Here is a 12,436-nt window from a genome sequence, read left to right on the forward strand (position 1 = left end):
ATGTCAGTCAGGTCCCTCAAATTTCATGCCGCCAGGCAGTATCGTATGCTTTCTCGTGATCGAAAAATACAGAGAGGCAATACTGTCTATTGACAAAGGCTTCTCGAACAGTTGTCTCCAATCGAATCAATTTATCCTGCGTCAAGCGGAACAAGCGGAAACCACACTGGTATTTATCCAGAATGCAATGTTTTTCCAGGTGCTGCATCAGTCGTCTATTAATCATTTTTTCGAGGGTTTTACACAAGCAGCTCGTCAATGCTATTGGCCTGTAACTAGTAGCTGCATCCGAGTTTTTTCCAGGTTTAAGTAGAGGGATAATTGTAGCCGTTCTCTAAGCTGATGGTAAACGTCCCTCCTCCCATATTCTGTTGAAAAGGTATAAAACCAGATCAAGTGTAGACGGGTGGAGATGATTCAACATGAAGTAGAGGATACCGTCAGGACCAGCTGCCGAGGGTTTGACGCTATGAAGGACCATCTTTAGTTCAATAAGGGTGAAGGATCGACTATACGGCTCCCGTGCACCACCAGGTGCCTTTATGGTCCTGGCTTCTGTCTGCTGTTTTAGCCGAAGAAATGATGGTGAAGAGTGCCTGGAACTTGAAACAAACTCGAAATGTTCCCCAAGAATATCGGCTTCTTCCTCTAGACTTTCTGGACAGGTTCCGTTGCAGGATAACAGGGGGATGGTGAAAGCACTATAAGGTCCATTGATTTTGTTCATTCGGTCCCAGACCTGTTTCGGGGATGTGTGGCTATTTATTGATGTCCCATACCCTTGGAAACTTGTTCTTTTCGATTGCCGGCAAATGTACCGTGCACGGGCCTTCATTTGCTTAAAATGAAGACGATTGCTTGATGTCGGATATCGTCGAAATATGCTCCAAGCCTTGTTTTGTTTTTTTCGTGATTCTGAGCATTATTCATTCCACCAAGGCTTGGGACGGCGTGGGAGGCGTCCCGAGGTCATGGAAATTGCCATTATGGCTGCCTGAAGGATGCAATTTGTTAAGTATTCGTTCACTTCATCAATTGAAAGCTTGTCAAGGGATGTGCATGCGAGCAGGGAGAATTTGCTGAATTCTGACCAGTTTTCCTTCTCAAGGTTCCAGCGGGGAGTTCGGCTGGGGAGGGTCACACCTGGGTTATTTCGTCTTAAAACAATCGGCATGTGGTCACTGCCTAAAGGATTATCTGTAACCTGCCATGAAAACAGTGAAAATAAAATAGGTTCACTTATAGAGAGGTCAATTGATGTAAATGAGTTTGTGGGTGCACTAAAATATGTAGGTTTCTTTTCGTTAAACAGACACAACTTTGTAGACAAAATAAACCATTCCACAATTGCTCTACGAGTATCGCGTCTAGTACTGCCCCATAAAGGATTGTGGACATAAAAATCGCCAAGAATAATGAATGGATGGGGGAGCTGAGCAATGAGTGACTCAAGGTCTTCACACCTTAAATGAAAATTTGGAGGAATGTAAAGAGAACAAAGGGTTATCAGGCGGTCTGACAGAATGCGAACAGCCACTGCTTCCAAGGCGGACTGCACGGGAACCTCAACACATGCAGCTGATTTTGGCACTACTATGGCCACGCCGCCAGAAGAGTAAGACGAGTGATCTCTATCCTTGCGGAAAAAATTAAAGTGCCTAAAGACACTTGATTGACTCCCCTTCAGCTGAGTTTCCTGGAGACACACTGCCAGTGGACGATATTCCTCCAAAATGAAGCAAACATCGTCATAATTATGCAGGAGACCTCGGCAGTTCCATTGAATAAGACTCATTGTCGGTTACAAGTTTGAAACTCAGGACCTAGAGTTCGTAGCCTTAGCGGATAAGCAGCTAAAGCTGTGATGCACCACTCACAAACTAGGGTTCGAAGAGAACATCTAAAAACGAATTTAATAAAAAACGAAGGAGGACATGATTGGGTGTAAATGTCAACAGGAGGGCAGCTCCGCCCAAACCTTTGGGGGAAAACGAACAAAGGTAGTGCCTCAGGCGAGGGAATAGCCAATAGTCCTCTGGCTGATCCTTGTGGAGCTGCCGCCTCTGACTTCCATGGGGGTCGAGACTTTGGGCCAACGCCACTGGCGAGGGAGTCGCCATCATTCCTCTGTCCCAGCTGATCCCTAAGAGTGAGTGAGGTAATGCAGGTGAGCGACAAAGAACAGTGATGCTGTAAGGTGTATGAAGTGTTAATGAAACTTTTTGGGAGTTGAAACAACATCCACGACTAAGCACTTGCTATGTTCCAGCTTCTGGACCTGTCGCTTTTGTCTTTTTCTTTGGGTCCTCAATCTTTGGACGAGCTTTTACCACCCTTCGGGGCAGATGGAGGTTCCGGCGGACTGCTGGAGACATCCATTGTCTCAACCTCGCGATGCGAGGAATATGAAGGGCGCCCCTCAAGGCACTGTGACTCTGTCGTCAGAGTTTTCTCACGAGGACGTGCGGGCAGACGGCGCGGGGCCGTCGCCTTTGAGGATGCGGTCTGAGTTGAATCCCTCTGTTCTTGCGGGATGCCAGGTGAGATTTTGGAGGCTTGAGGTCTGCGCGAGGCAGAAAGGTCTAAAAGGCAGACCTGTGTCCCCACGGAAGTCGTTGTCGGTGCAGCCCCCTTGCTGACCGCAGTGGCGTAGGTGCCTCTCTGTAGGAATGAGAGGCGTTTTCGGGCTTCAAAGTAGATTAGATTTTCTTTGGTTTCCCGTGTTAGTATTTCTTTTTCTTCTTTAAACTTTGGTCATGAGCGGGAGTATGCGGGGTGAGCACCTGAACAGTTCACGCATTTGGAGAAATCACTTGCACAGTTGTCAGTAGGTAAATCTTTGCTTGAACATTTTCCGCAGGTTGTCCGTCCCCTGCAAGTGGCTGCCCCATGTCCGAAACGCTGGCAGCTGAAGCAACGTCTCGGATTGGGGATAAATGGTCGAACCTTGCAGTTGAGATAGCCCGCCTTGACCGCCTGAGGGAGGGTCGCGGAGTTAAATGTAGGCACAAGGTGCTTTGAAGGCTTCTCTTGGTCATCTCGACGAAAGATAATACGCCTGACTGCAATCACACCCTGATCGCTTAGTCCTTCAAGGATCTCCTCCTTAGTACTTTCCAACAGATCATCTTCGGAGATCACGCCCCGAATGGTGTTGAGAGATCGGTGTGGCGTTGCTGTGACTTTGTGATCAGCTATCCTCGTAAGTCCAAGGAGCGCTTTACTTTGTTGCTCAGTTTCAACCTCGACAAGGAGGTCTCCAGAATGGAGCTTCTTTGCTTTGTAAGATTTCCCAACAGATGATTCCAGGGTTTTTGCCACAAGGAACGGGGAGAACTTTCCAAGTGGTAGTTCGTATTCGCAGTGCATTATTAGAAACTTTGGGAAGGCTTGAGTATTATCAGTAGTCTTTAGAGGAACGGTGGCTTCGGTGCGAACTCTTTTCAGAGATCGATCAGAAGGGAGTTTAACTTTGGAACCCATACAAAAATGGGAGATCTTCGACATCTGCGGTGTGCCGCCCACCATGGAGCCCAACATGGGACAGGGTAAGGGAACATAACAAAAGTGACTTTGCTGTGCACGTTACTCCAGTAGCACCTACCCAGATGTTATACCCAAGAATGTGTCTAGACTAGCGTCTTTCTCCACTCAAGGTTGGCCCTTGCCGCCAAGAAGGTGAAAGGGGAATGTTGAGAAAAGAGAGAGGAAAAGTATAAGTAAAGGTGGGGGTGAAAGATCGGAGGGGATAGTAAAAGAAAGGGCGACTAGACTGAATCATCCTGGTCGGGCCTTACCAGGACTCTCGTCTACGAAAAGCAGGGGCCGAAGTGGTGTATTGCCTCACCCGGGGGGCCCCGAAGGGTTCAAACCTACCCCGGGCTCGACTCAACCACCAGGATGCCCTTTTCCTCGGACACGGGAAAGCCACGCACAGCCAAACGTGGGCGGGCGAACCCGCATGGCTCGGGGTCCGTGGAGACGCCACTCTCGAAACACCTGCTTTCACAGGTGCCCCCTGTGGGGAGAAAATAGAAAATACAGCGATTTAAAACGTTCAAGGCTCTATTCTATTAATAGACAAGTTACGAAGGAAACTCATATTCGCAACTAATTTGGCTTAGAAGGCTAATGGAGGTTAAAAAATTGAAGTGCAAGATACACCTTTTCCTGAATTAACATAAAACTCTTTAGTTAGGTTTGACCTTTAGAATCAGCTGTACTTTATAAACTTACATCTCTTGGTTGTCAGTTATTTTAAGCTATTTCTCTTCCTCCGTCAATAGATCGGGCAAGTTTTACAAATGTATCGGAAAGTGTCCCATCTTTGGTGATTTGTGACGATTATCGTAGTGAAGTCATATTCGTAATATTTGTATTGGATATTTGTACTATTACGAGTATTTCTTTTAAAAAGTTTTTAAACTGCACCTTAACCCTCGTCACCTGAAATGCTTAGGGTGCACTGTTTGGAACAGTGAATGCTTTATCATAGATCGTTGATATTCCCTCAAAGATTGCTGCTCATCAAGCACATCGTTAGCCCTACAATGCGACATTTCAGGCCTTGATATATACATTTCTACCCCATTACCGCATGTTTAGTTGCGTTCTGCCGGAAAATTACTTTTGTAGGATTATTCATATTCTGTCAATGGACTTTCCACGCATTCTTTAATTTCAGAAATGTGAAAGGTCGGCTTTCTGCAGCTTGTAAGCTGATATGTGAACCTCTCACATAGTAGCCACCAAAAGAGTTTGTACCAGCGAAACTGGTAGACAGCAGGGAATAACTTGGCAGATGTCAATCAGTAGACGGAGTGCTTTTTCACAGCACTTGTGATTGAAGATTGCCTTTCCTTTTGTTCAGTCCTTTCCCCAGAGCGCAATCGCTCTCGGGGAGGAGACAACCGACAGTCACATTAGCCACTGTACGATAGGAGCTACGGTTCAGACCAGCGTTCCAGCATGACTATCCTCACGTCGATTCATTGCACCTAATCCCCTCAAGTGGTCTTAAACTCTTAAATGTAAAGCAGAATGTCAACCTGCGACACCCCACCCCCTCCGCTCACGGCCCGACCAGCGGCATCAATGCCCGACAGTTTACGTCATCTCACCTTGTTGTTACACCACTGACACGCGAACATACAGTTACATCGGCGATAATTTCAGTCTTCTGTTCACAACGCACAACACTGCCCTCGCGATGTTGCTGCTATGTTGCTGACAAGCAGAAATACAGAACCACGTTGACTGCCGTTTGGCCCCGGAAAACAGAACCGAACTCAACACAGAAAGCACCCAGGCACCCGGCAGCAAAACCTGTGTCTTGGGCGCAGTTTCTGCGATTTCCATATTGTCGTCAACGTCAACACATTTACTGTGGACACATCAATCCGCTTGGTTGGCATGGTTCCGCGTGGGTTCCGCCTAGGGGTGTCGCGAACTTTTGTCGCACCAGATTTTTAGGTCGAACTTTCGGGGTTCGACTGGGTCGAACCGGTTTGACGAACCTTCGACCTTTTAACCAGATTCGACCGGTTTCGACTTTGTGGACAGCGTGGCCAGACCTTGATACCAGCATGTCTAGCTCTGACCTGGACAATGATGTTTAGGTCAGACCTAGACATCCACACCTAGACGATGATGTCTAGAGAATACACAGAAAGAATAAAACACGTTAAGCACGAACACAGACACAGACAGTTCATTCAAAAAGCAACGAACGCTACGCTGCAGAACCCAGGATCCTGGGTTCAATCCCCACCCCTGTCCGTTTCTATCTGGATGAGCATCGTACCGGCGTGCGGTCGTGTATCACCACTGCGGAAGGCACGTTAAAGACCCCAGGCTAGCGGTTGTGCTGGACTGGCTAAATTGCTCATCTACAGCTGGGAGACTCGTTGCCCGTTGAGGCAGACCAAGTTCTAGGCTGTATAAACATACACACAACCCAATTTTTAAGCAACGAACATTTATGAGATGCCAACGACGCTACGGCCGTGGACTACAAAAAAATCGAAAGAAAAAAAACGAGCATGCTCAAATTTAAAATAAAACCAAATTACTCACGAAACTTAAAGTACTAAGTTAAAATAATAGGACAATTATTGAAATTTACCCTGAAAAAGGGGAAAAGAAAGGAGAAAAAAACAGAAAAGGACAGAAATTAACCTTTGAAAACGGGGAAAAGGAAGATGAAAAGAAAGGAAAAGAAGGCAAAATTAATAATTGATAAAAACAAGCTTTTTACGATAATTCTGGCTCGAGGAACTCCAGCTCTTTTGACGATAACACAAGAGAAGGTTTATATACATTGTTCGGAGGATCGGTGGCCGAGAGTGCGAGCGCGCGTGCCGAACGTGCAAGACGTTCGAAACATGAGCTCCGTGGAAGCGTCTGCAACGGCCCTTGCTGGCCGCGGTTCTAATCACTCCGGTGAATCGACGAACGATGACTATAAGATTGTTTTACCACAGATGCCTACAGGAATTACTAGTGAAACATCGGTGCTTCTGCATTGCGATTTGAAAGGGCGCCCCTACCGTATCCAGGATTTTCGACAAGAGATGGCCAGGTGCGGCGTACTTGGCGACATCGCAGCACTCGGTGCGTACCAAATGAATCATGTTTGGATGGCTACCCTCCGAACGGCAGAAGCAAAGAGACGACTCGTGGACGCCAAAGAACTGCAGGCGAAGGGTCTTCGGTGCCTCGTCGTGGATCCCAGCATCACGGAGTTACGGCTTCGTCTCCACTGGATCCCGTATGATGTGCCGGACGACGTTGTGCGTAAGGAATTGGAGCCGTATGGCAAGGTCCTGGAAGTGAGCCGGGAGAAGTGGAATGTTGAAGGCTTCCAAGGGATCGAATCAACGACCAGGTGTGCGCGGATGACACTGAACGAAGGCGGCACGGCCGATACCATGCCACACCAGCTTCGGATCCAAGGTGGTAACGTACTTGTTGTGATCCCTGGTCGGGCGCCCTTGTGCTTACGCTGTAAGCGCACAGGTCATATTCGACGAGAATGCAGGGCGCCGAAGTGCTCGGAGTGTTTTCGCTTCGGGCATTATGGCACCGAGTGTGTCAGGTCGTACGCCAGGGTGGCCAGCGGGGCCGGGACGGCCGAGACCAATGACCACGCCATGGATGCCGAGGAAGCGGAGCGTACTATCCAGGGCTTGGCGCCAGAAGTTTCAACCCCTGCCAAAGAACGCAAGAGTGAAGAAAACAGCTCCTTGGAGGCAGCCAGAGAGAACGGAGGTCAACCGGAAGGCGCACCTCCCAGCGGTGCCGGCGTGAAACCCTCTGATGCCGGAGCAGACAAGGAATCGAACGACGCAAGCACCAACGGACCTTCAGATATGGACGACACCAGCGAGTCAACTAAGCGAGCCTTCGATGACGATACGGCAGCAGGAAACGGACCACGCCAACTACACCCCTGGATGGAACGCACGAAGAAGGGGCGTTACCAGCCCGCGCCCAACGATCCTAAAGAGGAACGTCGGCGCAGGGAAAGCAAGTAAGGCGTTCTTTGCCTGGTTCCCTGGTGTTCAAGATTGCTGCATCAAGACAACTTCGACCCTGACTGCTTAGGTTTTTAGTGTCTGCACCGAAGCACAGCGCATGATTTGTGAGTCCCAATCAGCCATTACAGTTGCAACGCTGAATGTTCGTGGTTTATGCACTAGGAAAAAGCAGTACCAAATACAGCGATTATTGTCAAAAGAGCAACCCGATTTCTTGGCGTTGCAAGAAACTAAATTGGCTGAGGCGGAACAGGTAGAGGAAGCAGTCAGACCTTTCATGCCTAACTACGAAATCTGTGTGACGCATGCAGTTGGTCATTCGGCAGGGTGCTTCCTGCTTCTGAAGAAGTCGGTACCGTTGTCGCAGTTATGCGTTACTACGGACACTGAAGGACGTTTCATTATGTGTGATTTTGTGCTAACGTCAAATCAATTCAGGCTCATTTGCATTTATGCCCCAAATGTGACCACTGACCGCGTTTTAATTTTTGGCGGTTTACGTCGGTATCTTGATTGCGATAGAGCTCTAGTCCTTGTGGGTGACTTTAATTGTGTTGTACGACAGTTGGATAGATCGCCAATATGACGGAACGCTGATAAGAGTGAACTACTTTTGGGCGAAATGTTGGAGGATTATGACCTGATTGATGTGGGCACTGTAAAAAACGCGAAGAAGGAAATGCGCTTTACCCATTTTCAAGCGTCGTCCAGTGCGCGTTTGGACAGGGTGTATGTTTCTGCCCCTCTAGCAGAACATTTAGGAAAGTACCGTCTCACTCCAGTCTTTTTCTCAGACCACAGTCTGGTTATCGCGACGATAGGCGACAAAGCACCTGACAAGAAAAAGTTTAATTGGAACCTATGGAAACTAAACATAAAGCTTCTGAAAGACAACGTCTTTCTAAAAAACGCAGAACAGTTTTTTGAAAGATGCTTTTAAAGAGCCGGGAGGGGACATTTTCGAGAAATGGGAACTGACAAAACAAGAAATTAAGGCAATCGCCATTGAGAGGTCGTCAATTCTTTCGTACAACGCCCGTTGTGAGGAACGCAGTTTAAATAAGGACTTGATAGAGCTATGTAAAGCAGAGTGCGAAAGACCCGGTAATGGGGTAAAAGACGTGGAGTATGTCAGAGAAAAATTAGATCAGCTCCACCGCGAGCGCTATCGTGGTGCAGTAGTGCGCGCCAGTGCAGAAAAATACACAATGGGCGAGCAGCCCACTAAGCGTGCCTTGGCAGACGAGAAGCGTTACGCAGTTCGGAACGAAATAGCCGAAATTGAATTCAAGCAAATGATTACTACGGATCCCGAGAAAATAGCACAGGCCTTCCTCGAGCATTACGCACAGCTTTTTGCTAACAAAGCGCAAAGGTGTCATAGGGACATTTATGCCCAGCTTTTAGAAAAACTGCCAAGGCTATCGAATGATGAACGCGAAGAGCTTGAGCAAGAAATTACGATCCAAGAAGTGGAGCGCGCAATCGACGACCTGCCGAACTCTAAGACGCCGGGACCGGATGGATTTGGCGCAGAATTTTACAAGAACTTTAAGAGCCTAATAGCTAGTGTTTTTTTGAACGTCATTCATACTGCCTATGAAACAGAATGTTTGCCCTTTTCGTTTTCTCGTGCCTACACTGTCCTGATACCGAAATCTGATGACCCCGTGAAACTGCGCAGCGTCACCGGTTATCGCCCAATAACGCTATGCAATACCGATTACAAGATCTTCGCGAAAATTCTGGCCCGTCGCCTTCAAGGTGTCGCATGTGAGATAATAAGCGAGCATCAAACGTGTGGGATACAGGGGAGGACTATCTTGGCAAATGTGCATGTGGCTCGTAGCGTCCTGGAGGCCTGCAGTGACAGCACCACGCAGGTTGCAGTGCTACAGATAGATCTAGATAAGGCATTCGACCGTGTTAGCCATGATGTACTCTTTGATGTTTTGAGTCATGTCAATGTTGGTGACGCCATCCTAAAAGGTGTAAAGATGGCCTATAAGGACTGTACAACAAGGCTTATAATGAACAAAGAGCTCAGTTCTGTTATTAACGTACGAGAGTCGGTACGACAAGGTTGCCCTATGTCTCCCCTTTTGTTTGATTTGTATTTAGAGCTTTTCTGTTTAAGCGTAAAAAATAGTCAACGTGTCCGAGGTTTCCAATTTTATAATGCAGAAGTAAAAATAATGAGTTACGCCGATGACATTGCTGTTTTTTGTAGGGACAAAGAAAGCGTTACCGAAGTCATAACTTTGGCTAAAAGGTTTTGCCACGCTACTGGTGCTGTTATAAACTGGGAAAAGTGCCGTGGTTTCTGGCATGGTGCTTGGGCCACTACACCCTCAGAATTCGAGGGTGTATGCTGGGACACAGTGCCGTGCAAGTACCTCGGGGTGCCACTGCAACGTTTCCGGAATAGCCAAACGTACTGGTCGAGTGTCGCTATCGACCTGGACAGGCGTGCTTCTCGTTGGAAGCAACGCGAGCTGTCCATTTTTGCCCGAGCGACTGTTTGTAACGTTTTTCTGATTGGGAAGCTCTGGTATGTTCTTCAGGTCATCCATTGTGCGCGAACTAATGTTCCAAAATTTCATCAAATTTTCGCCACGTTTATTTGGAACTCGAAGTATGAGCCGATGAGACGAGACAATCTTTTTCATCGAGTTTGTAACGGTGGCGTAGGGCTTTCCCACCTTTTTGTCAAGCAGCTTGTGTCACGCTTCTTTTTTTTGAGAGACCAAGAGCACCCGTTTATTCGCACACTGATCCAAACAAAAGTGTCACCACATTTGCCATTTTTTCTTGTTTCTTCTCATGGCGGCGAGCCAACAAGAATCACTGGTTTTTTGAAAGAAGTTGTTGACACGATGGGGTTTCTGACAGCACGTTTTTCTTTGAATTACCTTTGTGATGTCAGTAAAAAAGCGCTCTATCGCGATTTAGTTGTGAGTGTTTTCCCCATGCCCTTGTATCGATGTGTGTCCCAACATGGCCACGATGTGCTTAGACGTGTAAAAAGGATGTGTGTTCCCGCGGCTGTTAAGACTTTCTTTTATAAATTACACACGAATACCGTGCCAGTTAAGGTTTGGCCTAAAGAAAGAGGGATCTATGTGCCATGGTCGGTAAATTGCCTGCTATGTAAAGAACCTGAGACTATTGAACATGTGTTTATTTTTTGTTGGGACGCGGTATTTTTCTGGGATGTCCTCCAACGCACTTTAAAGAAAGAATTACCTGTAACCCCAACAGGGATACGTTTCCTTAGTGTGGATAATGATAATGAAGTTCCTTATGACATGATTATGTTGTTAGCTTTGTGCAGCATTTGGAGATCACGTATGGCTGTTCGACATGCTGACCTCGACGCAAAAGAAGTGCGGATATATTTCTTCGACCTTGTAAAACAAGTACAGAGTGTGTATTCGAACTGTGAACCTGAACCGGAGTGGACTAGTATTTTAAAATCACTCCTCGAAATGCGTGATTTTTAATACGCTGTGCAAAAGAGCTGTGCAGTGCTGTTAGAATGACATGAATGTTGCTGTAACTACCATGCAATAAAGAAAAAAAAAAAAAAAGAGGATCGGTGGCCGAGTGGGCTGAAGCGCACACCCAGCTCGACGCGCGTGGAGCGAAAGCTCGCGCTGCAGAACCCAGGGATCCTGAGTTCGAGCCCCACCCCTGCCCGTTTCGATCTGGATGAGCATCGTACCGGCGTGCGGTCGTGTATCACTACTGCGTGGTGCACGTTAAAGACCCCAGGCTAGCGGTTGTACCGCACTGGCCGAATTGCTCATCTACAGCGAGTGACTCGTCGCAACTTTAAATGGCAGACCAACAACACGCTGTATAAATATCCCCACAACCCCAATTAGTATACATTGTTCGCGGCGTATCTGATCTTAAACGCCTCAATTATTTCGCGCCCACCCTTATCTCGGTGTGAATAAAGTTATCGTCAAAAGAGCTGGAGTACTGCACGCCAGAATTATCGTAAAAAGCTCGTTCTGATCAATTATGAATTCTGCCTTCTTTTCTTCCTCCTTTTCCCCTTTTTTGAAGATTAATTTCCTTCCTTTTTCTCTTTTCTTTTTTTTCTTCTGTTCTTTTTCCTTGTCTTCCTTTTTCGGGGGTTAATTTCCATAATTGTCCTATCATTAAAATTTTGTATTTTAAAACTTGTGAGTAATTTGGTTTTATTCTAAACTTGAGTATTTACGTTTTTCTTTCTCTTTCAATTCGTTGGAGTTCACGGTCGTGGCGCCATGGGCAACTCATAAACGTTCCTTGCTCATTGAAAGAACTGTGTGTGTCTGTGTTCGTCCTTCGCGTGTTTTATTCTTTCTGTCCATTCTGTGGTTTTCAACGCGCTCTGCTACGTGTGCTGTAATGATGTCTAGGTTTGAAGAATTTTTTCACGCCAAGGATGATTTTAATTTATTGAACAGTTGCACTTAAAAGAAACTAATTCTGATCACTGAAGAAGTTAATGACTCAATATTTTGGTACTCTATTAACTGAAATAACCAACCAGTGCTGCCCTTCATTCATTCCTTAGCCATCACCATCCGATCTGAAGCCAACTGGCCAGCCTGTCGAGCATGCGCAGAGCAGTCGAACCTGAGTCAAACCTTTCACAAGAAGGTCGAAAAAGTCGAACCTGGTCGAACTGGAACCTTGACCGGTTCGCGACACCCCTAGTTCCGCAATCCCGAGATGGCCATCTTAGCCCAGTGTACGCAGCGCTGCTAACACTGCTCCGCAACTTCTGTTTCTAGCGGCATCGTTTGCTCGTTTGATACAATTAGTGATAAAAACGTCAATGCAGCTGAAATGCTCTGCACGTTTGGACTGGGAAACGAAATTACCGGCGGCCTTCGCTGCCG

The 12,436-nt window shown here is 47.0% G+C and overlaps 1 protein-coding gene across 1 annotated transcript; it reads left to right on the top strand.

Moving 5' to 3' along the window:
• The first annotated feature begins 5,607 nt into the window (after nucleotides 1-5,607).
• Nucleotides 5,608-7,718, top strand: LOC120840307. The gene is made up of 2 exons (XM_040210761.1): nucleotides 5,608-5,618; nucleotides 6,707-7,718. The coding sequence occupies exons 1-2, from the start codon at nucleotides 5,608-5,610 to the stop codon at nucleotides 7,533-7,535; spliced, it is 840 nt and encodes a 279-aa protein (XP_040066695.1). The 3' UTR covers nucleotides 7,536-7,718.
• The last annotated feature ends 4,718 nt before the right edge of the window (nucleotides 7,719-12,436 follow it).

Source organism: Ixodes scapularis, unplaced genomic scaffold (assembly GCF_016920785.2).
Source record: "Ixodes scapularis isolate PalLabHiFi unplaced genomic scaffold, ASM1692078v2 PGA_scaffold13__105_contigs__length_92229423, whole genome shotgun sequence".
Lineage (NCBI taxonomy): Eukaryota > Metazoa > Arthropoda > Arachnida > Ixodida > Ixodidae > Ixodes > Ixodes scapularis.